We start from the raw sequence: 25,997 nt of genomic DNA, 5'->3' as shown, positions 1-25,997 counted from the left end.
CGTTTCACCGAGCTAACTCTATACTCCTTCCACGTTTCTCCGAGCACATGTATCTGAAGTTTCTCACACACTCCTATATTTTTGGATTGCATAAATCAAATGGAACAAATGACATTATTCAAGTTGAGTGTGTGAGAGAATAAAAATGGTATGTGATCATTTTCCTTAATTTAGAATGTTATGAAATGAAAAATACCTGACTGCATGTAAGAAGTCGTTATCTGCGCATAAATCACAGTTTGATAATGAGATACTTTTGTGTACGTATCAGACTGTGATTAAAGGTAATGAAGGTAAGGAGCATGTAAGATGCCAAACAAAGTTCTTTCAACCATTCATATCATATTCAAGCCAACAATTTTTTTTGGAAAATTAGTCTAGCGGACACCGTATAGAGCTCTATTTTAACCTTTTTTTTTCATCAATAGATATTGGCGGTGAGAAATTCAATCTCGAAACCTCACCTCAAATACAATAGTGGACACACTACACCTAGAGGGAAACTCCCCGAGTTTTTACAAAACAAGTACATGGAAAACCAGAAGGATGGTCAAGCTTGATATCCATGGATAAAATGCCTCTAAGAGCAATCCCGTCGTAATGGTCATCTGTCTTTTAGATACAATTTCTTCTAAACAGATTTGAAGGGTAAAATGTGGTAGTATAATTTCTAAATATGTTCCACAAACTGTTTTGAGATGACAACAATCCACACAGAAATGAGCATTTTCTTTGCTTATCTCTCTCTTATGATCTACATCCTATATAGTTATTGGCAAGGCCGAGGTATGGACTTATGTGGTAAGAACTCTTTTGTATCAACTCTAAAAGTCACTCGGGAAAGTTTCCGACCAATCTAATATGGTCGAGGGTCCTCCTCAGACCATACTTGAGCACTGCTTGGTTACCTATCCTGAATCCTTCTCCGTAAGCTGTTGATGAATCCGACTCAATTTGGTGTTTGAAAAATTCACCGAGTTTCTTCTCAAAGTCAGACCGTTTACCCTTCTTAGATGATGCCGAACTAGAAGAGGATGACGAGGAAGAGGAAGAAGAGGATGATGACGAGGCAATATCACTACCCGGTGTAGAATATGTCTCAGCATCCAGCCACATATGTGCCAACACTTGGCAGATACCTTCTTCTACCTCTGGGCTCAGGTTCGGATAGCCTGCGCAGCAACCTATCAGTAAATCCAACCGACCAAAAGGAAATGTTGTAAATGTCAAAAACAGAATATGGAGTGCAGGACAGGCACGCACCGTTAAGCCTCAGCCATGCATGCATCATCTCGTGAGCGAGAATCGACCCTGTCAACAACCTGCGTTCACAGAAGTTTTAGGTCGTATGTATCAATTAGCAGCATGATTAATGACCATGGATAAAGAGGAATCGAGAGAAATATTACCTAGGAAGGCCATACAGTACAAGAATTGCTGTTACTTCACAGCGACGAATCAGCCTATGAGGCTCAGTAACCATGTCTATCAGCCGGTAGCCAGCTCCAATCCTTGGCCTCCGTAAAATCTGCAACATAGTAAGAGATATACAGAGAACTCTATCAATGAACTGTTAGCTTAAGAAATGTAATTGACAAAGCTGAGGGAAAAAAATTCCTACGGTAGTGACAGTCTGTTCTTCTGACAAGCAGAGTCCTCTAGTCTCCGGCATGTGATGATGACCCTGCCAACGTAAAGGAAAATTTCAACTAAACTTTTAGATTGAAGAAACGGAAAGGCACTTTTTTTTTTCCAAAGCATGAAGCTCTAGTGCATCAGGATTACATTCTTTTCTCCCTCCATAGCCTCGTTTAGAGCTTGCCTCTCGACCAAGAGCATTGGAACTTGCTGCTTCAGTTTCATGTTTAAACCTTCGTAAAAGTCTTGTATCTCAAGGTAAAGGGGTTGGCATTCGTGAGTATCCATAATTGCCGAGTCTAGACACTCCAGACATAGCTTCCGACCATCGTCAAGTAACAAATATCTTGTGTCCCGTGCCTGCAAGGTTAGAAGGCATATCAATACCAATAATAATGTCTTCTATCCTTTTCAATTCCTTCAGGATTTATTGTTTGGTTGCAAAGAGGACGAGTTGTGTTTTCATGAACTTACCTCCATTCTTTCACAGCTACAACACCGAGGAGTCCCATCGCGCTCATGAGCAGGACAGTACTTTTGTAGCCAGAAAGGATGTGCTCTATACTCAATAAGCCCAGCTGAATTTGTTGGGATCTGTATGAAAGAACCAACAAAGAAAAAACAGAAAATTATAAAGAGAAATCATTTTAAAGGGGCATGGAAATTCAATATCATTAAAGAACTAAATAGAAGAGAAACTTACGAAACTCTTGCAAACATCGCATTTTGGGTGATGCTTCTCCTTATAGCAGGATTTATGGTAAGGGTGATTCCCAGACATCGAATACTGTCATGGATAGGAGATCCAAAAATTAAATTATATATATAGCTATATACAATTCATATTTCCAATTTAAATAATTCAGCTGGGAATTCAAGTATTTTGTCAGTCAATTCCAAATAAAATTCTTACTGAACAAGATGTCAAGAACCAGATTCTGACCTCATAATCAGTAATTGGAAGATTGCAAGCACGGCAACGGAAACATTCTGGATGCCAAACAGCACCCATGCAACTCAAATATCGTCCGTGGCCGATTCCCAATTTGCAGCCAGCACATATCCTACAAACAACAATTTTAACAACCTTCGGAATAAAGCTATAAAATTACATGAAATGAAAGAGTCAATTCTCAAGTGGCTTCATTTTATGTAACTACCCTATGTGAATTCATACATAAAGATCATATTGATATCTTGGATCTCTGATTCGTAATGTTACAGTAAAACAACTCCAGAAAAATTATTACGCTCCTCTCTGGTTACGGAAGAAACACGTGTATACCAAAGGATAAATTTATATCAACCTATTTATCTCATGCTCAAACAAGTTACAGTTTAATAATTTGATTTTGTACCTTTTGTATCAATTCTTACTACACAGGTAGAAAACTCATCAGGCGGCTTAATATATTTAACTGAGCACGTGAGCTACAGAGCCAGTCTAAGCTCCCATATAGGCAATTCAAACTTCAATTTTCTCTTTACATCCATTTTGTTTCACAATATTTTTCAATGTTTACCATCAAACAAAGTCTAGTCATATTCAAAGTTATTAAGAACCTATAGATAACAGAAATTGGCATATAACAGTACTTGATTGACTAGACTAGATTCAAGAGACAGCAAAGTGTCCGCATGCACCTGTACCTGGCTGGCGTGAATAATGAAAGAGGTTGAAATATATTGCCATTATCACGTCGAGGAGGAGAATCCATGTTCAAACTTTCTTGAATAGCCTTTGCAAGAAGTTCATCTTCCTCCAATTGAAGTTTAGCACTTTGTTCATCTTCCTCGTAGTCAAATTTGGCAGGTTTTTCATCATCATCCGACTGAACTTTGGCAGATCGTGCATCATCATCTGATTCAACTTTGGCAAATCGTTCATCATCGTCTGATTCAACTTTGGCTGATCGTTCATCATCGTCTGATTCAACTTTATAAGGTTGTTCGTCATCCTCTGATTGAGAATCATCTTCTGAAAAATAAGTAGGGTAATGGATTATAAGTAACTTATCAATCAAACAGAAGATAACAACCAAGATTTATGAGTATGCCCTTTAGTGGAGTTATGTCGAAGTCACACTCTATGCTTGATGGAAAATGTCACAATTCATTATGGATTTCATGAAGATTTGCACACCTACAGCATATTGCTCGATCGCTCATGTCTAACACTAGTAGCTACTAATCCTTGTACGAAAAGTGGGGGAATTCCAAGTTATTCAGTTAGTCTATTGTATCCACTGAGGAAACTCTCGTACTTATGCAGCATATGAAGTTATCAATTAGTTTTTGCATGTTGGTGAAACTTACCGATTACACTTTTCCCTTTTTGATCTAGTTCTGAAAGGGACATTGCAATAGCAACATCTATGTCTTCTTCCTGCATTCCAAGTTCCCAACAACATAAAGTTAGCATCATGTGACATAAACTAAACATCGTACAATAAAGTTAGCATCAGTATGACGAACCTTCAGAATTTGGATTATCATGGTAATTTCTGTAAATTATCTTTGTGATGGGTAGATATCGATTACCTACTATGAGCATAAAACTAGTCCACCGCAACATTAAATGTGCAGGAACAATGACAAATTCTGTTTATATTAGTCAAAAGAGTAATTACCACTGAATTACGAGGCTCGTCCCATGTTCTATCCTCTCTAAATTTCCTATGAGAATGCCCTTTATAGCTAGAACCTTTAAGAATCTTAGTCAGCCAACCCATAACGAGAAATCTTACCCACCCCTGGTCTGGCAAACTGTTCCTGCACCAATAGTATTTCATTTAGGCACAGAGAAAGCACAGCATTAAATAAACAGCAAAGTAAAAACCAAAATGCAAAAATAGAAGATATTCAGTGGCACACATGTTAAATTGTGCTAGCTATTACTATATATAGTATTATCATATAATCACTCCACAGTTTGAACGTACATCAAACGAAAACATTAATGGATGTCATAAGGATTAGTACGATACACACTGAGAAATCAAATATAACATTACTGTTCTATTAAAGCGAAGAAATAGGACTAAAAATGGTCGTCTTTAACAAAGATAACACGATAACATTCGCGAAGCAAGAAACTGCAAAAGTGAGATCCAAGAATATCTACGACCACCATACAATCAATAAGTCTCAACCTGGGAACAATTTCCAGATTTAGAGGGGCAACAGTTCACAGAACATGCACATGAACCAAGAGCAGATAAGCAACGAAATCATAACTAAGAGAAAGCGCAAAAACTGGAAAAGAGAGAGAGAGAGAGAGAGAGAGAGAGAGAGAGAGAGAGAGAGAGAGAGAGAGTCTAGCTAACTATTATACAAACTCAACAAGTTCATTACAGCATAGAGGAGCAACCAGATAACCATTCAACAGATTCATATAATACTGAAATGACTACGAACGGAATTTTGCTCTGTGAAATTCACACCCTGTTCCAATAACCTCAATCCAATTGAAAGAATTTAACCTATAAAGAATCAAGAATTAATAGCAATAAGCTCAATCCACCCCAGACTGAAAGTACCCAAGAAGGCCTCCTTTTCCCAAAATTCCAATAGCATGCAGCAATCCATAATCCAATTTCATCAAACCACATATTTATAAGAGAACACATTCCATCCACCCACCCACATCAAAATAAAGAAACCAAATTAAAGCAGGTGGAGCACTCAAATTCAATGAAGAAAAAGTAACAAAGCAGAAGTCCCTGTAAAACTACCTGACACAGATTAAGATTCTGCAAAAATAGTCGAATCTGATGAATCCCAGATAAGATGAAAGTTCCCAATTCCCCACCCTACCACCCACAGCTTTTCACCCCTGCAAATCCCCCAGCCTTTCTTTGAACAAAGTCACAACCATTTTAGTAAAGATAAAGGATACTGCTTGAATCCTGCGCAAAATTCCAAAAGGGTATAAATTAATAATATAAAATTGCAAATAGTTGGGAGTGCTCCGATCATCATCAAGGTATTATAATCTGCCTTTTTTCAAACCCCACCAAACAAAAGACAAGTTTTTTTTTTTTTTTTTTTTTTTTTTTTTTCACCTTATTTATTTAAGGATACTAAAAAGATTAGGGTTTGATCATTAGTCTATCATAGTTGCCTTATTCTCTAAACCACCATAACATGGTTAGAAAGAACCAAAACCCCGAAATTTAGTAATCAACTACAAAGTAGACTACTTCATTTTCATTCAAAGCGATTAGAAATGGCTAATTCTTTGATAGAACGACCATATGTCCCCTATTTACATAGTTTTATTAAATAAAAAAGAGCAATAAAAAATAAACAAGGGGAGGACAAAGCCAAAACCCAGAAAGAAAAAATAATACATCATTCCAGAATGCGCATTAATTTCTAAAGCGGAAGCAACATGAATCACCGATGGAGGAAAATCATGCCAAACCAAAATAGGAGAAGACATACCTATGTTAGCAAAGGTATCCGCACCAACATTTCCCTCTCAAAAGATGTGAGAGAAGCACAAAGTCATCTTCTAAATGCAGGCCAAACAAGTGCTAAAAAGCCAAGGAAGATCAATATCATTCGAATAGAAAACGGAAACAGCACTAGAAGAGTCACTTTTCAACCAAAAACAACGTCGGCTCCTTTGGATAAGAGAGTTCAACACTAATAATAATTAGATTGCGATGGTCAATACCCTGACAGAAACCACCAAAAAATTGACCAAAATAATCCCTAAAAACGTCCCAACAAGCAACATGACCAGAATTTTCTATAGATAAACTGTTTAATTCAAAGGAAAACTAATGAAAAGGGCTTGAAAACTTTGAGTTTTAACGATAAGGACAAAATAAAGGGTAAAGTAAATAGTATCAGGATTGATTTTTTAATTTTAAAATGTGGTTTTTCGTTAAAATGAATAATATCGCAGATTTTTTTTTTTTTGTTAAAACTCCCCTTCAATAGTAACAAGGAAGAGGCCATAATAATGGAAAAATAATAGGAGCCCTGCAAGGAATAAACCAAATTTTTAAAGAAGAAATGATACGAGTATTCAAATCTTGAGAGTCCAAATTTCTAAAGGTTTGTGCTTTTCTTGCAGTTTTTCTACTCCCTAGTGGGTCCTTTATCAATTCTCCACCACACTCCACTAAATGTCAAAACCCCCATTATAGCTTTTTTTTTTTGGCTGACAAAGAGTCAAAAGGATGACGTTTGGTCCTCCCATTTGGTTCCAACTGAAAGTGACGCGGCTCTAGACTTCAGAGCCAAGCTTATCCGATGGTACCCAACCATTGCTACCGCTATATTTCATGTCGCATGTCTACATTAGGTCTTATATTCGACTCACATGATTAATGACGTTTAATATTATATTTTCACTGCAATATCTAGTTATAATTGATTTGTTGTGAATCCAAATCCCACATTGCATTAGAATATCTCCTTAAAAAGAATGTCGATGTATCGGAAAAAAATTATATTGTTGTAGGCCTAACTCTATAAATGACAGAGAAGGAGAGGGGCTGGCGGCAACAGAGAGAGAAAAGAGATATGTAATTCTAAGGTGTGTGTTGTATCACCCCCTTATGCCCTTATTTATAGTAGTAGGATAGGTAGAATCCTTACCCTAGTAGGATTACATCTCTAATACGAATTAAACTACTAAAGGGAACATACAAGATACTCCTATATACATTAGGATTTACACAATCACATTTCTAATCCAATAGAACTTCAAAACTCCCCCCTTGAGTGTGTAAATACTCAAACAAAGCGTCACATTAGATCTTCAGCAGATGAGGTAGAACAGTTAATGAAGTCGTCAGTACAACGGGTGAATGTGAGTCTCAGATATAAGAAAGTAAGTATGCATTGGTAGTAAAACTCACAAAACCTTACTATGGTAAAACCCAAGGCATAGGGAAAACCCATAGACTAAGGAGAAAAGTGAGAAGTATGCATAATGTCTAAAACAAATGTCAAACATGACGAAAGTAGTGAACTCGATGGAGTATGATCATCTCAGGATGGGTGCCTCATCAAAACCTCATTAGGTAGCAAAAACCCAGTGGAAAAAATACTCCTAATCATAGGAAAAAATGTACATTAATATCAAGTGAGTATGCTTCAGGATACTCCCCCTGAGTTAGACATAACTTTCAAATAAAAGAATTACAAGTAATTCAACTCATATAATTTACGCATACTAATTCCTTGGACGAGCTTTCAACCAATAACACTCACAATGCTTTATGCAAGGCGAGAATCTCAGCACGATTCAATGCAGTCGCAACTAGCGTTTGCTTGGTAGACCTTCAAGATATAGCGATGTCTCCAACTGTAAAGGCATAACCTATTTAGGAATGTGCCCTGTGTGGGTTAGATAGATAACCAGCATCTCCATAACCAACGAGGCAAGAATCAATGCGAGGACCGAGGGGGCGGTGATTCCTTTCAAGGATTTATGGGTGTAGAATAAGCCTAAATCCGCCATACCCTTGAGGTAGCGGAAAATATCTTTAACACCATTTCAGTGTCTGCATGTAGGCGTATTGTTGTATCTAGCCAAAAGATTAACAACGAATGAGATGTCGGGTATAGTGCATTGAGTCAAGTACAATAAAGCATCAATTGCACTTAGGTATGAAACTTCAGGCTCCAAAATCTCTTCTTTATCCTCATTTGGACGGAAGGGATCTCGTTTAGCATTTAGAATCTGAACGACCATAGAAGTACTTGAAGGCTTTGCTTTATCCTCATAAAAATGTCGCAACACCTTTTGGGTGTAGTTCGATTGATGTACTAGGATTTCATCCGAACAATGCTCGATCTCCAAGCAGAGACAATATCTAGTTTTCCCAAGATCTTTCATCCCAAATTCCGATTTCAAATGAAAGGTAAATTCCTCAAACTCTGCGGGAGTTACAATGAGGTTTATGTCGTCGACATAAATTGCAACAATTACAAATCCAGAATGTGACTTCTTAATGAACATGCATCGGCATAGTTCGTTGTTCACATAACCCTGACTTGTCAAATATTCATTAAGACAATTATACCACATCAGCTCGGATTGCTTTAATCTGTAGAGTGATCTCCTTAATCTAATCGAGAGAATGTTCCATGTTTTAGAACTATTTGAAACAGTCAATGAAAGTCCTTCTGGAACTTTCATGTACATTTTCATATCTAAATCCCCATAGAGATATGCAGTTGCCACGTCCATAAGCTGTATATTCAGTTTTTCAGAAATTACCAAACTAATAAGGTAGTGGAACGTTATGACGTTCATTACGGGAGAATATGTCTCCTCGTAATTAATCCCAAGGTGTTGAGAAAAGCCTTGTGCTACGAGGCGTGCTTTGTATCGCACTATTTCATTCTTCTTATTACGCTTCTTCATGAAAACCCACTTGTAGCCCACTGGCTTCATATATGGTGGAGTAGAAGCTACAAGCCCAAACACCTTATGTTTCACGAACGAATCGAGTTCAACCTGGATTGCTTGTTTCTAGTTTAACCAATCCGTTTTACATCGACATTCATCAACGGAACGTGGTTCAATGTCATTGCTAAGCATAATTCAGAAGCAACGGTATACACGAATGAATCATCGATAATCATTTTATTCCAATTCCAGACCTTATCCAATACTGCATAATAGACCGAAATATTGCGATTTTTGAGAGGCCGGTATGTCTCATCTAAGACATCATCGTAATCTAAAATAAACTCATACGTTGGAACATATGAGTAATCAATGGTCGGATTCAGACTAAGGTCACTAGTTTGTGCCGTTTTCCTCTTCTTGGGTTGTGAATCCTTTGAACCAAGGGGTCTGCCACGCTTCAGGGTAGGAAAATGTGATTGGTTAGCTGCCACTGTACCTTGTCGTGTGGGAGGTACGGTCGCCCTAGCCTCGGGGACGGTCCGGCCTTCCATGGTGGTGTTACGGCATACGTTAAGTACGTCCATCTTTGCAGGTGCATTTGTAGCGGGTATATGTGAACTTGTCACCTTTGCTAGATTAGTAAAAACATCTGACATGCTTTGAAGATCTAGAATACGTCGTACTTCAGTTTCAGACTGAGGTGTGCAGGGATCTAAATGAGACATAGTGAGAGTAATCCACGAATATACGCGATGTTCTACAGAAACATTAGTGATCTTATCTCCCCCTAACGATAGGAAGACTGTCTCATCAAAATGACAATGCGCAAAACATGCGGTAAATAGATATTCTGTCAAGGGCTCTAAGTAGCGAATAATTGATGGCGAATTATAACCAACATAGATTCCCATTTTCCTCTAAAGACCCATTTTGGAATGTAGTGGCAGCGCTATTGGCACATAGACTACGTATCCAAACACACGTAAATGAGAGACATAAGGCTCGTATTCAATGACCAATGAGACGTCAGGCTAGTATCCAGTAACCAACTGTAACAGTGAATGAGGTTGGGTAGCAGTGGGCCTCAGGCGGACCAACATAGCTGCGTGCAATATTGTATGGCCCTAGGCAGATACTGGCAGGTTGGTTCTTATAACCAAAGTCTAAGCTATCATTTAAAGACACTTTATGAAAGCTTCTGCCAGGCCATTTTGAGTGTGAACATGGGGTACATGATGTTTAACATCAATCCCAACAGACATGCAATAATCATCAAAAGTCTGTGACGTAAACTCTTCAACATTATCCAGTCGAATCGACCTGATCAGATAATTAGGGTGTTAAGCCCTAAGCTTATTGATTTGTGCTAGGAGTTTCGCAAATACAACATTATTTGTGGACAATAAGCAGACATGTGACCATCATGTCGATGCATCAACCAACACTATAAAGTATCCAAATGGTCCGCATGTTGGTTGGATAAGTCCACAAATATCCCCTTGAATCTTTTGAAGAATTTAAGGGGGGTCGTGAATAATCTTTGTAATTGAAGGTTGTTCAATTTCCCCAAAGAGTATGCTTTGCAAAGCGGATGGTCGGGATAAGATTTTAAGTGATGCCTATGAAATACTTTGAGGATACGGCACATCATATCTTTTATGGGGTGTCCTATTCGATCATGCCAAAGCAGGAGAGTGTTATGGAACCTAGTCATAGGGCCGGCCACGTGGTATGTCTCGAGGGCTCGAATGGTTGTTATGTACAACCAACTCGGGAGACGTTCTAACTTCTCGTGAATGCGCTTCTGGCCATATTCGTAAGAAGTGATACAAGGAAATTCAGAACCATTCTATTCAATGGTTTCAACATGATATTGATTATCCCGAATATCTCTAAAACTCAGCAACGTTCTTTCGGAACGTGGAGAATAGAGTGCCTATTTAATGGTTAATTTAGTACCATTGGACAACATTATACGGGCTTTTCCGTATCCTTCTATCAGGTTGGATGAGCCTGAGAGGGTTGTCAGAGGTACATTCTTAGGTACGAAGTTAGTAAAATAGTGTTTCTCACGCAATATGGTGTGTGTGGTTGCACTATCAACCAGACAACTAACTTTCCCATTAGTCATACGTAGAAATAAATTAATTGAATCGGTCACATGCATAAATATAATTTCATTCATTCAATTAATCAATTCAAGAAATAATATCCATAAAATAATCATCCAGAGTTCAAAACAAATCAAAACCAAACAAATAATTCCGAAGTCTTAGAAAAATTGTCCGAAAATTAAACCATAAACCTAAAATTTAGGAGGGGTTCGGCCACTAGGGGTGTAAAAACAACCTCACATGTCTCAAAAAAATAAAACTTTATTCATCCATAAGAGTGGTTGCCTCCTGAAAATCTGAAACCTCCAGAGTTGTAGTAACATCTTCGAGATGTTCCACATGCACAAAGTTAGTCTCATGACATAAATAATACTTGGCAATAGCCTCGGGGGTAGCTCAGCATACGCGTGACCAATGATCTTTTGATCCACAGCGATAACACATGTCAAATTCAGTGGAAGCCAATTGAATGGTAGCATTTCCCTTGTTCTTGAAGTTTAGGGCCTTAAGGGCAAGGGGTTGCCACTTCTGGGTCAAATTTCTTCCTTTCGGTGGGCCTCTGTTTTGTGGACCTTGGGCCCGTGGTGGGCCTTGCTGCCCATTACCACGGCCACGATAGGGTTTCTGTCGGTTATGGCTGCTAGAATTTGTCGCATATGCTTCAGGCGGAGCGTTCGAGCCAGTAGGTCGAGCTTGATGAATTTTCATCAAAAGCTAGTTCTGCTTTTCAATGAAAAGTAGAACAGAAATCAAATCCAAAAATTTGATGAACTTCTATGCCATATATTGTTGTTGCAGGACAATATTGGTGGCATTGAAGGTCGAATAGGTATTCTCCAGAAATCCTGTTCGGTTAAGTCCTCGTTACAAAACTTATGTAATGATCGGATTCTACAAACTTCAGAGTTGTATTCATTCATAGACTTAAAGTCTTGGAAGCGTAAATGCTACCAGTTGTGTCTTGCTTCAAGCAAGTAAATGTCTTTCTGGTGATCGAAACGATTGGCCAAAAAGCGAGCCAGAAGGTACGTGGATCCTCTTTTATGAGGTACTCGGTCTGCAGTGCATTATAGATGTGTTTGCGAATGAAGATTATAGCAGTAGCTTTATAAGCTACGTCGACGGGTTCATCGTCGATTGGTTCCTCGATAATAGCTCTAAGACTCTTTGCAGTAAGATAGAGTTTCACGTCTTGAACCCACTTTAGGTAGTTTCTTCCAGAGACTTCCAAAGTAGTGAAATCAAGCTTGTTCAAGTTCGATATGTCCCTAAAACAAAGGATACAACAAAACATGGTTAGTCATATGGAAAGCCATAAACATATATCGTAGAACATTCGGGTTCTATAAACATGTATTGGTTTAATTTAAGCATGAAAGCTACAGGTTTCATGTGTTAAGTTTTGAATGAAAACTTCGGGTTTCAAAGGTACTAAATTCGAAACTACAGGTTCAATTTAGTTATGAACGTTTAGTTCATATATAGGGGTACTTACAAGAATACATAATACAATATACAATAAAGTGCAGTGAATTTGTGGTTTGCATCAGGAACCCAAGTGTGAGTGCGTTAGGACTACGAAAGATAGTCAACGGTTCAAGGAAACAAAATAATTTATTGAATTGTTAATGCCAAAAAGTGAAATTCAGGTCAATAATTTTGGATTAATTGTCAGATTAATAAACTGCTGGTCATTTTAATTAATTCAATAGATTGGACCATACCTGGTCAATTGTAGAAGCAATATAATAATATTATAGCATTCAGGTTAAAAATATTTAGAATGCCAAAAATTAGCATTGAATTTGAAAAACCTTAGCTCAATGTATTGGGCTTGGGTGTCGTGAGTATGGCAAAGCCCTAAAAGGGCATATGGGTCTTGAGTGGCTGCGGAGCACCCAAAACATGGTTGTAGGCCATGGGCTGAGTGATTGGGACGGGCCCAACAGCAAAGCTGCTGGCGTTTTGGGCCAAAACTAGCACAGGTGCATAGGCCCAGCACAGGGTGGCCTGGGATATGGGTGCGTGTGAAGCCCATCAAAGCTGGCTTTAGTTTTTGGGCTGTAGGGACAAGCCCAGTCGTTTAGGCTGGCTTATGGTGGTCACAGGCTGGGGCTAAGGCAAAGCTTAGCAAGCACAAAAAGCTTGCTAGTAGATTGGGCCAAGACAAAAGACAAGCCTAGTAGGCTTCAAGCATGCTAGAATGTGGGCTAGGGCTTCGGCCTCGTGTGCGTGATCCAACCCAAGCCGAAGCCTGGTTGTGGTTTACTGACAGCAAGCCTAAATGGCTGCTATGGTCGATCCAAGGTGTAAAAAAACGACATCGTTCAAATGTTGTCTCCATGCGGCTGGGCTGCAAGCCAACGCGATGGTTCGATAATGGTGCCACAGTGGTGCGGCAGCAGTGCCCAGTTTTTTTTTTTTTTTAATTTTTTTTTAATTTTTTTTAATTTTTCTAATTCTAGGGTTAAAAACCCTAATTGATTCTAAATTAGTTTTGATGCTTTGACTTACAAATTCCACATAGCATAATTGCGTATTGCATGAACAAGTATATATATTGACAAAATATATGAACATATACACAATATATATAATTGAAGGGAAAATATAAATATAAGAGGTTCATGCATCATGGGGAATGTTTTCATGCTTCAAGGTTTTTTCAAATATCTTAATTTATTTTAGAAGAACCTAATTGGCAGAAAAAAATTGAAAGCCTTTGAATTTTGTAGAAGAAAGCCTCCTCTACGATCCTTCAGTTCCTTAGCCTCTAGCAAGAGCGTGCTGATAACGTATTGTAGGCCTATTTGACTGAACTATATAAAGGATAGAGAGGGAAAGGGACCAGCGACAATAGAGGGAGAAGAGAGATATGTAATTCTGAGGTGTGTATTGTATCACCCCCTTATGCATTTATTTATAGTAGTAGGATAGGTAGAATCCTTACCCTAATAGGATTACATTTCTAATAAGATTACATCTCTAATAAGAATTAAACTACTAAAGGGAATGTACAAGATACTCTTAGTCTTAGATACATATTTTCTAACTAACTAGAGAAATACACCACTAAATTAAGAGCAAGGTTCTAAAAAACGCTAGGCTGTAGTCGGGTGGCGGGCTGACGCTTAGCCACCTAGGTCTAAACGGTCGCCTAGGTAGCCTAGGTGGATTTAGCTAAATTTCTTGTATATCTTGTAAATAAGTGCATATTGACACTTACAAAAAATTATACTTGTATGAAATCCATGGATAAGATAATAAAAGAATGATAAATGAAAAAAGAGTATCCAACAAGTCCAAAATTTAAAAACACATCAAGCATATATGCCATATAACCATTGTGAGGAGTATTGTAGGACGACGCATGTACAACAAGTTCACAATTTAAAACCACATAAAATGCAAAATAGGAGGAAGATAAGGAAATATAGTAATGTAAGATACTTGCAAAGTTACAAGGCTAGGCATCAAACTCCTCTTCACCATATGCCTCCAAGACTCTCTCCGTGTCGGACTCAAAACTCAACTTCTTCATCATCTCCTTCTTCTTCTTTTGCGTCCTCATCTGATATAAAATCTTCTTCATGAAGTTCTCTTAATTCAACATTTTTAGAACTCCCCCTAGGCTCTAGGGAACTACCTACCTTTGATGTCTCTCTAATTCCCGAACCAAGCTCACGTTCTTCATCACCACCCTCCACAATCCATCCTTGAGCCATACTAGCTTCACTTGCAAGTAGTATGACTACTTAGACTTAGATAGGATTTTTTTTTTAATTAAAAACAAATGCCTAGCCGCCTAGCCGCCTGTCTAGAGCCCAACCAATTTTTCCAACCGATTTGCAAGAAAACGTCTCAGGTCACCACCACTCAGCGCCAAGGCGGTCACCTACATTGACTAAGAGTAATTGGTCCAACACTTACAATTCCCGTGCCACATTATAAAACATTGCGCCCAAAATATGAGATGACGGAGAATCCATGTAGAGTCTCACTTTAAAAAAGTTTCCTTAGCATTTCTTTTACTTGCAATTGTGTTTTCATTAAACATTTAAGAGGCTCTCCTTCTAAGAATGGATGTCAATTTCAATGCCTTGACACCTTCAACAAGAACTTTATTTCCTTTATGGCTTCACCATGTTCAGTGATCAATCAAATTTTGTTTTACCAAAAAAAATATCAAAGTTTGTTTGTTTTGTTTGAATCTAAAGCAAAAGTAATTTAAGACTCTTTTTCTAAGATTGCATACCCTTTTACCTTTGTACACCTTTTTTTACTAGTTATTTTATTGGACAATGTAAAATAAAGGCTCAAATTAGAAGGGTGATGCTATCCATACATCTTTTCTTTCATACTCCATCTTAATTTTCGGTTGTCAAATTGAATAAATTAAAAAAGACCAATGGTAGTTGACAAAGAGTGTATGAGAAGTAAAAATGAGTATATGGATAGCACCACCTAATTAAAAAGTTAAATAAAAAAATAGGGTGGTGCTACCCTCACACCCATTTTTATCTTACACACCTTTCTTAATTTTCGACTGTCAGATCAAAATGAATTGAAAAAGATTAAAGAATAAATATTAACAAAAAGTATGTAAAAAAATAAAAATAAGTATATAGATAGCACAGAAAAAAATAATAATGTCCATAAGTTATTTCTCTTCGTACATGCACACTAAAAAGGGTGCATAGTGATGAAATTTTGATGGAATTTTCACTACCTACTGTATACCTGCTGTGCAGACACACAAAATCCTATTTTTCTTTCATCTTGACTTGGTTAACTACTTAACTTAATAAATAATTCCCAAGCACTCACTTTCTTGTGATCCCACCCAACTAATCTGGATTGTTCGGCAATCTGCAACATCAATAATCAACCATCTATTCTAATGATTATAATAACCAAATTATAATTGTTATTATTCTTCTCAGGTTATCAATTGCTTTCTATTTTTAACTGACAACAGTTTGATGATGATAATGTCAAAATAATTTCGCATTATTTTGGAGAAGATGGAAAGAAGACGAGATTTTTCAATGTGTCTAAAACACGAGGTAGTATGACATACGCTATTATATAAGTAGATGGAAGTTTTTTTTTTTTTTTTTTTTCCAAATGTCCCTCTACTTTTTTTTTTTTTTTTTTTCCTCCAACTGTCATTCCAATTGTATAATGTATGACATATGCTATGCACTTCGCTTATTTTTTTTTCTTAATTTTTTGTATTGATTTAAGTTTTTTCAAGCATTTTGTCGACTACTCTTGCACTACACTCATAGGGATGACAATTCTAACCGTTAAATTCAATAACCGTAGATAACCGCCCGAATGAATTAGATTTGGGTATGAAAATTCGGGTATATTTTGGGTATGGGAAAAAACCATGAATATTATTCAGTTATGGTTTTGGATATGGTTATAGAGGTCCCCAATCCTTATCCGTCCCCGAATCCGAACCGAATAATATATAATATAATTATTCTTAATATTAAAGTATTAAAATACACACACACACACACGTATACTCATTATTTGCCAATTCCCTTACTTTTGAGTGTAAATACAAAAATTGTATTATGTGAGTTGCATTTTGTGGAAAAGTTCATAAGTTTTGATATGAATCAAAATCTATGAGAATTCAATGACACTTATGGGAGATATCAAAGATTAGCCAACATTATTAATGTTTAACTTTAATTTTTACGCTCCACAAGATCCGTTTATTAAAGGGAGTTTTAACAAAACACTCACAGTACTGTTCACTTTTAACGAAAAACCACATTTATACCTTTCTCTAGTACTATTCACTATACCTTTAAAAAGAGCTTTTCATTAAAAGAGAAGTTTTTTGGATTTTTCATTAGTTTTCCTTTTATTAAATCATTTTATACATTAAATATTTAATAATGAAATTAATATTTACTAAATTATCATGCGTCAATTGAACGAATATATTTTTTGTATTAACAAAGATGAATATAACCATTAACCGATGGAGAATCCGTTATCCAGTGGATATGGTTATGGATAATACCCGATGTGCAATTATGAATATGATTAATTTTCGTGATTATGAGAATGAATATAGCATTTCCGTCCCCAAATCAAACCGTTGTCATCCCTATACACTCATGTCGCTAGATGAATATTCAAGAAACTTAATTGAGCAACATTAATGAACAATTCCATGTGTAGCATCAATGCAGTCGGGCAATTGAATTTATTGGCTTTGACGTAGATCTGCACACATAGGGATTGAATTCATTGGCTCGGTCGTAAATCCCAATGTACAGTGATTGAACAACGCATGCAACTAAAAATACTAGAGGCATTGAGGCACCAGCATAATTTTATTCCATAGTCGGCAAGTTATAGGTACTTGATAAGGTAATCCTAATTCACTTGCTAAAATTTATGATTTAACTGCTAAAAAGGGATTGATTTGGAGTTAGAGCTTCATAGACAATGATTAGTGTAGACCAACTTAAGAATTTGTCGACCTTTATGATTTAACGCTCGTAATGTTATTAGTCAAATCTGGTGACCTAAGATATGTCTAATTTTAAAACATTAGATAATTATTTAAAATATTTTAAAATGTTGAGATTAATTTAAAATCACCCCAAAAGGTTGGATAGAATTCCTTACATAACCCTAATTTTTATTTTTGATCTTATGAAGTTGGAAACGAATTCCATGCCCCCATATTTGACAGGGCACCCTTGGTTTTGATTTCAGGCGCTGGTAAACCACAAGACAGTGGTCATGGGAAGACTGAAACTGTGAGCTTCTAGGTGCCAGAAAGGGTGAAGTGCCGTTGCAAACCAATCAGGTCCCTTTTTTAAAGGGAAAAAAAAAAAATAAAAATAAACCATCGCTTGAGGAGTTTATGGACGTATAATATCAAATTGTCTTATTCTTTTAAATATCAAGCTTCTTATACGAATCGATTTTATATTTTTGGCTAGATGTAAATTGTTTATTTTTCATGAATAATTTAATAGGAAAAAGAGGTTAACATCGCTTTCCTTTTTATATCTTAGGAAATCTTGAAAGTTTGGTCATGCCAAATATATCTGTGTAGCCAGCGCTTGTCGTGGCTCAATAATTATATTTCTCCGCATTTTTGAGCCATGAGTTATGAGCAAGGTCTAAAATATCGATAATATCGGAAATTTCAGTAGTTTAAAAATATGAAAATTTTGATGGAAATATCATAATATTATCGATATTGATAAAAATTGAATAAAAACCACGGAAATTGTAAGAAAAACTTGGAAATTTTTATTGAAACTTTGCAGGATGTTTATTTAGTCAATTATCTATTAGTTTATCACAAAAAATTGGAAGGAAATGCATTGCATGATGGATTTAATTGATTTAAGTTGATTATATAGCGAGCTGACAAACATTGTGAGTTTAGAAAATATGTAGTAATTAATGAAAGAAGTTTAAACACACCATAATCATTTATATATAATGAATTAGTACAATATTTTACACTTTATACATTGCATGGTAAGATACATGAGTGACTTAGTACCACATAGAGTTCCTATGAGGTTCAAAATTTTCACTATCTTCATCATCTCTATGTGTAGAGTAAGTGTATTGTGAAGAGTAGTCATCAAATGATAAATCCCCAAAACCATATATATAAATATTTTAACATATTTTCACAAAAGCATAACTGATATGGTGGTCAAGGTGTTGAAGGAGTAAAATGGGAGGGGTTCGAATCCCCTCTATGCTCAAGATTGAGACTGTGCAACATTTTTCAAGTATTTTTGGGTTTCCACTCATGATATTATCGATAATATCGCGATATATTGCTCAAATATATGCATTAAAATGTTGAAAATATCGTCTATCGATAATATCGTCAAGATTGAGACTGTGCAACATTTTTCAAGTATTTTTGGGTTTCAACTCATGATATTATCGATAATATCGCGATATATTGCTCAAATATATGCATTAAAATGTTGAAAATATCATCTATGATAATATCGTGATATTATCGATATATTGATGATAATTAAGTGGATAAGTGTGAAAATATCGTCATCTAAAAAAAATGATATTATTGGCGAAATATCGATATTTTAGACCTTGATTATGAGTATCAATACGTATCTTGGTAGAGCCATGCAACGTTTTTGGTTTGGATATTTCAAACTATTGATATGAAACTGAACAATGTTTGTCTAGGGTTAATTAGTAGATGGTTTAAAATTTGAAAACCTGAAGGTATATCATCTATTTAAGCTGAGATCATTTACGATCTTCATAAGAAGTCACTTTATATCCAGAACACAAGTTGGTACACTATATACTATAATACAAGCACTGGAGGGACAATAAAAATTATATTCTTCATTGGGTTGTTCCCTTTATTATTTGGGGCGAATATTTGAGTATTTAATATATAAAAGTTCGACTTTTGCTCTTTTAACTAATTTACTTTTTATATTAAAAAAAAAATAAAGAAAGTACCTGCAATTCAGTTGGTTAATGATATTCATTTTTACTCCGAAATTCTCAAGTTTGATTCTCTCCCCAATTTGACTTGTAGAAAAATGACTTTTAGACGTATAGTTTTATGTGGACCGCATAGGAGCCAAATGTGACTAATTAACCGAATACAAAGAGGTGACATGACTATATGCTATCTCTATAGTAAGTTTGGATGGATGCATTCTTGTCCTACAGATGGGTTTCTCAAATAGAGTGGCGGTATCAAATTCAAAAGAAATCATTACGAGTAGGGGTGGATTTAAAAAACCGAAAACTCAAAAAAATTGAATTGAACATCGAACCGAAATCGAAAAAACGAAAAAAAAAAAAAATCCAACCGAAAAAGAAAAAAAACTGAACAGAACCAAATTGAACCTTATTGGTTTGGTTTCGGTTTCAGTTTCGATTTTGGAGGTTCGGAAACCGAATGGAACTGAACCGAATCCCTTTACACTTTATGAATGCATGCCCGTTTTTGTGAAACTTTGTTACCAAGTTTGAAACTAAGCCTAGGTCTTTTTCAAGGAACATGCTTAATTCAATTAGGGAGGATATTTCATTGGTTATAGAGAAAAATTAAGGAAGGCTTTGGAACTTGGAAGAACTTCTCTATTTGTTTACTTTTTGAATGGATACGGTGATCAACTTTTTTTTTTTTTTGCAAATAAGGTTGTTGATAGCATAGGATTGGTTTATATGATCTTGTCTGTGTAGAACTACCTTTCCACTTTTCCACTTTCCCCATTTTCTTTTGTTGAAAGAAGGAATTGATAAAGGCAGCCGAGAGGCATTCCCAATTCTAACGAGTATTGCCGAGTTGTAGGAGTCCTTTCAAGCTTGCAGCTAGTCCTGGGTTTATCGGGCAACTAATGAAGCGACATATTTTGTTGTGTCGCATCAAGGGGCGGATATGAGTGATTTTGCTTGGGTCGTTAGACCCCATCTTCATTTGAAAGGATCTTAAACAAAGATGGCTTGGCATGTCCGTTAGTTGATGCAACATGTAAGTGAGTAGTGTGAGGGGATGACGCCTGAGATATCTATAGCAGCGTCTTTCTTACTTCTCTTTTCTTTTTTTTGTTAGGAAAACTAATGAAAAAGGCTTGAAAACTTTGAGTTTTAATGACAAGGACAAAATAAAGAGTAAAGTGAATAGTACACTGTACCAGGATTGACTTTTTAGTGTAAAAATATGATTTTTTGTTAAAACGAACAGTATCATAGGCTTTTCGTTAAAATTCCCATTTTTGTTATGTTTTTCTATTTGTTAGCCTTCAGTTTGGTTTTCTATTTTTATGGTGTTTTGCTTTGACAATAAATTTCAGCTTTACATAAAAAAAGATGTGACATGACATGCCACTTGAAACCCACAACAGTAAGTGCTCACCAGCACCAATTTATCTAGGGGTGTATTATTCACACATATTTTTTTACTTTTTACACACTTCTTGTTAATTTCTCGTCGTTGATCTTCTTCAGTTCATCCGATCCGGTGGCCGAAAATTTAAAAAGGTGTGTGAGAAGTAAACAAGAGTGTGTAGATATCACATCTCCTTACCTAACTAGCTGCCAATATCACTATTAATCTCTTATAAACTAAGTTTATCTCCAATGTTCTAGCCTAAAATTAAAAATTATAAAATTATATATGACTTCAAAAGTTATGTCATCTTCAACGCATATTTTGGCTTCTAACTTTTAACTTGTTCAATAGAAATGGATCAAAGCTAAATTTTGATTATGTTTTTCTTTTCTTTCGAACCCTAAACAGGCCAGTTTAGATTAAATACCAATTTTGATAAAAAAAAATTTAAGGACAAAATACCAACTTTAAGAAAAACTACAAATCTATTGCCATTCTATTTAAGATTAATCCAGAAATTGTGGGCACATACACTTACAAGCATAGGAACATTGGTCGTTTAGAGGGCCATCAATTCACAAAAGATCCATGGAAGGTACAAATGGATGTGTAAACAACACTACCCTATAGATTATGGTCATTGAAGACATGTTGGGAGGGTTGGAAAAAATTACCGAAAATCTTAAACCGAACAGAAAAAACTCCGAAACTGAACCAAAAATATCCCAAACTAAAAATCCTGAAAATTTCGGTATCTAATATCAAACCGATCCTGAAAATTTAGTACGGGAATTGGTCTCACTTTTTATTTCGTTCAATAATTCCAAACCAAATCGAAATAAAATTTTTTTATTTAATTTTAAATATATATTTAGAATTGTAACAGCCGTCCGATTTGGTTGAGATTTAATCTCAACCGTTGAATCCAAATAAAACCCTCACTGCACTTAGTCACTCTCTCAGACTCTCTCCGTCTTTCGACCTCTCCTCAACTTCACTCGTCCTCACCCTCACTCAGGCACTCTCTCTCGACCTCACCCTCACCCTCCTCGACCTCACCCTCACTCAGTCACTCTCTCTCTCGACCTCACCTCTCACCTCACCCTCCTCGCCGATTTGTCTTGATCTCTCTCCTCCTCCCACATCAGATAAGTGACTCACCCCTTACTGTGGAGCCTTTCTTCTCATCCCTCACCTCACTGTGCACTGATTCTCCCCCACATCAGGTAAATTTTGGAATAAATTTAGGGTTCGAATTCACTGTGCACCGATTCTCTGGTTATTGGATAATTGGATTTGCATATGGAATGCATTGCAGTCAAACGGCTCTGCTTTTGTTCCCAAGCGTATAAATTTCTGAGAGCAAAGTGTCCAAAACCCAGTATCTATTTGTGGTACGCATACCAGTTCTGTTCTTGTTTTATATCTAAATAAATGCTTTTTTTTGCATAAGTATATAGGGGCCGTATATATGTTGGAGGACTTTGGGAGATTAATAGTTCTCCAAATTATTTGAGAATGAAACAATGTCTCACTGCAGACTGGCAAAAACTATTGTGCTTCATTTGTTGGGCATTTGTTGGAGTACTATTGTGATTCTCAGTCAGTCTTCTTCCATTAGCCGTTGTATTCGGTCTGTATTTCCGATTTGTCCTTAAATGCTGAAACTATTTCGTGATTCTCGAAATTTGGGATTTCTGGAAATTTGGTTTGGGATCGGTCTTGAAATTGGGATTCCTGAAAACTTTGATTTGGGATCGATCTTGAAATTAGGATTCATGAAAACTTTGGTTTGGAAATCGGAACATGGTTTTCGGTTCGGTATCCCATATCCATACGGAACCAACCCTATGTTGGGTGCAACTCTTTGGGGAAAAAAAAAATGGTAGCAACTATTTAAAATAAAATAGCCACTAAGCAAGAATTTTGTGGTATGCCATCAAATGATGGCAGTAAATCCATAAAGCTGCCCATCAATTTTTTAAATAATAATTGTTTTTTGTGTAATTCAACGAGGATTCCACTTTAATTGTAGAGTTAAACTTCAATCAAATATGATTTAACACTTAACTCTAAAGTCATATATAACTTTAATTTTTTTTGTGCACTGAAAAACGATTGAGTCAAATTTAAAGTCGAATACAGCTTTCGACTCCAAAAATTTTGGCCTATTGGAGATAGCCTAATACCGTTTACTATTAGAAATATAAATAACAAAAGATTTGTGTCTCAACTGCAGAGGCATTTTCTGAATCTTTCAATTCATTCTGCTGTAGTTAGGTGAATTGGTGCCAATGGCGAGTATTGATGTTAATATGAACATATGATGACTCTTCTTATCACAAGCATATGTAATCACCTTATCATTGTGGTCACTGATATTGTCATTCCCATATTGGGTAGGGTCTACTCCACTAATGTCATTGTCAGCATCTTACAATCTTCACCACTATGCTTCATCGATTTGAACCAAATTTCTTCTAGGTAAGAGGGAATTGTGATAAGGGAGTGGTTGGCTCGACGTTGAGCTCGTGGCCATGGTAGGGTGTTGATACGAGTATACCCTCGAAAATATGTTCATGTGGACTGACTCGCATTTGATCAATTTTGACGGAAAATTAGATGAAATTGACGTCAAAGATGACATTGATATGCAGCATTAGAGCATGTGCACGAAATTGATCGAATTGGAATTCGTTGTTTTCCATTATTTTCTCGTGACAGGAAAAACACATACAAGTACATTCCTTGTACGAAGGGGAAACTTAGGGTTAGGGTTAATAACCCAAGTTAATTGGAATCCTTAGCGGAAACAAAAACCCTACGTTATTAGGAATCCTTACTCAAACAGGCAAGCGCATGGTCACATCATATATATACACAAACAATCAAGGATTAAAGGCACTCAATCAATATCTCCTGGCTAATTTTGCTTGCACAGGGCCTTCAATTATTCTCTGCTAACAAAGATGGACGTAGCAACTAATCAATTAAGTCTGAAGAGTCACAGTATTAGTCCTAGTAGGTCCATAGACGCCCCACTAAACCCAACAAATGTTAGCTTTCAGAAGATCTACCCGTGGCCTGAAGCAGACAGGTCGAAGCTGATCAGAAGTTTAAGCGTGGCTTGTTCAGCTTCTGGTTCCACTAATCATTTGCAGTACGAAAGGGTGGCTTCCAGAAAAAGATTCCTCGGAAGCTACCCGTTTTGCAAGAAAGAACCGACACCGTCCCTTGCGAAAAGAATCAAGAATGGTTCAAGAGCAACATGGACAAGGATAAGATCGCTATTACTATAGGACGTGCCTGCATGCATCTCTAAGACTGGTCGGCTACTGAATTTTGCTTGCTTTGCTGCGGATTCCGGAAGGCGTTTTATAGTTTTCGATCTGAAGTTAGATTGTAATTATTCGATGTAATGTTTTTTTTCAGCATTATTTAATACCGAGTGTAAGATTGAATTTTTATTTTGTTCAATTTATTAGGTACATTTTTTTTAGTATAAAGTTTATAAACTTATCTGTGACATCCTAAATAAAATATTCATAGGTATATATATTGTTCTGGCATGAATTTATCCTTTTTTTTTTTTTTGGCTTACAACTAGATCTTGGGAATGTTTATTAATTTTTATTATTTTAATGATTTGGGCTACATTTAGAAGATGCACCTCAGAGAATTTGTTTTGTATATAATTAAGGCATCTTTGGCATTTTTTAGAACGATACGTTAATGACTTAAATAGTGAGTTGTTGGGGAAGAAAAATCATTGGGAATGGACCATCCCCAAGGTTCACCTCAAATAATTTGTATTCTAATAACATTTATTAAAGGCATTTTGTTTTGATACAAGCGATATTCCTACTTTAAATTACACCACAAAGAGGGAAGGATTTTAACTTGAGAGGTATTAGGTTGGAAAGGAAAGCCTAATAATCAGGGCAATCCACCACTTGCTTTATTGCAACATCTTTGTATTGCCTTCTTTTGTGCTTTTGTGGTTTTCTTTCCTTGTACTGTTTGCAGGATATAAATTTTCTTAGGTACAATTTGCGATAGGGTTTCAATGTGAGATTAGGTTTAACTATCGAACTAATTAGCTCTTAGTCTAATGATATATAATTCTTTTTCTCAAGGTGGCAAGATATCTCAAATGAGAAACCCTTCTCTTATGTAGATAATACATGGAAATTGGCAATTCATTGCATAAATGGGCTATTTTGTGATTCAAATTGTAGTGTAGGCCCAAGTAAGCCCATTTGTACTTTCTCTTTCTTTTTTTGGACAAATCCATTAATACTTTCTCTAACCTAAACATTAAGGCAAGTGTGGATCTGTGGATTCATGAGTCAAGACAACCCCATTAGAAATATGAGAGAAAATGTACTCAACCTAAAGCCCATTTCCAATGTCTTAAGGTGGGATTTCTCCACCCACATTTTTTCATGAGTAAACAGTTAAGATTTAACAAAGCTCTATAGTAAAAAGCATGAGGCATTCTACTCTCTTTATGTAAAAGATTAAGGGAATAATGAATGGAGGATGCCAGTTTGGAGTCCTATTAACAGTTCCTAAGTGAAAATTCCTTTGCTAATTAAACTTTGATTTTGATCTTTGCAGTCAATTTTCCTGAAACATGTACCCATCCACATCACTTACTATCCTCTTTTTCTCATTCTTTTTCAGTGGGTAATCGATAAACACTTGGTACCCCTATTCGTTATAGTATTGCTATGGATCATACAAACTGTGACAATTCGAAGACTGTATCTTAAAGTTGGACACAACTACAACCTGCACATAGACAGACATCTAGAAGACTAGAACTTTAAAACAACGACTATGTGTGTTTCTCTTTGTTATTGCTGCTTTGTTTATTGATGTGCATGTTTGATGTATTTGGGTATTACCTAATTGATTGAACTTATATGAGTTTTATAAGTATTTTCATTCAAAATTTCCAACAAAACATGAT

General features: G+C 36.2%; 1 protein-coding gene and 1 long non-coding RNA gene across 9 annotated transcripts; one reads left to right on the top strand and one right to left on the bottom strand.

The window, feature by feature from the left end:
- Positions 1-402: 402 nt before the first annotated feature.
- LOC137747119 (protein DA1-related 1) lies at positions 403-5,854 on the bottom strand. 8 transcript variants are annotated; one of them, XM_068487132.2, is made up of 12 exons: positions 5,373-5,854; positions 4,269-4,410; positions 3,955-4,024; positions 3,289-3,616; positions 2,582-2,702; positions 2,342-2,425; positions 2,113-2,232; positions 1,786-1,998; positions 1,622-1,684; positions 1,410-1,528; positions 1,264-1,322; positions 403-1,172 (listed from the first exon to the last, which is right to left on the bottom strand). In XM_068487132.2, exons 2-12 carry the CDS (start codon positions 4,368-4,370, stop codon positions 832-834), a joined length of 1,620 nt encoding a protein of 539 aa, XP_068343233.2. In that variant the 5' UTR covers positions 4,371-4,410; positions 5,373-5,854; the 3' UTR covers positions 403-831. The 8 variants fall into 8 exon arrangements, with proteins under 8 accessions (XP_068343233.2, XP_088542114.1, XP_068343231.2 ...); XM_088685988.1 differs by having other exon boundaries at positions 4,269-4,404; positions 5,373-5,764; XM_068487130.2 differs by having other exon boundaries at positions 3,283-3,616; positions 5,373-5,630.
- A 16,132-nt stretch (positions 5,855-21,986) lies between these two features.
- On the top strand, positions 21,987-24,595 carry LOC148698701 (uncharacterized). The gene is made up of 3 exons (XR_015956814.1): positions 21,987-22,248; positions 22,341-22,416; positions 23,426-24,595. It is a non-coding gene; the product is annotated as an uncharacterized LOC148698701 (long non-coding RNA).
- The last annotated feature ends 1,402 nt before the right edge of the window (positions 24,596-25,997 follow it).

This window comes from Pyrus communis, chromosome 2, assembly GCF_041283825.1.
Source record: "Pyrus communis isolate YQ-2024b chromosome 2, ASM4128382v1, whole genome shotgun sequence".
NCBI lineage: Eukaryota > Viridiplantae > Streptophyta > Magnoliopsida > Rosales > Rosaceae > Pyrus > Pyrus communis.
The sequence above is the reverse complement of the archived record's forward strand: the minus strand, read 5'-3'. Positions and strand labels throughout refer to the sequence as shown.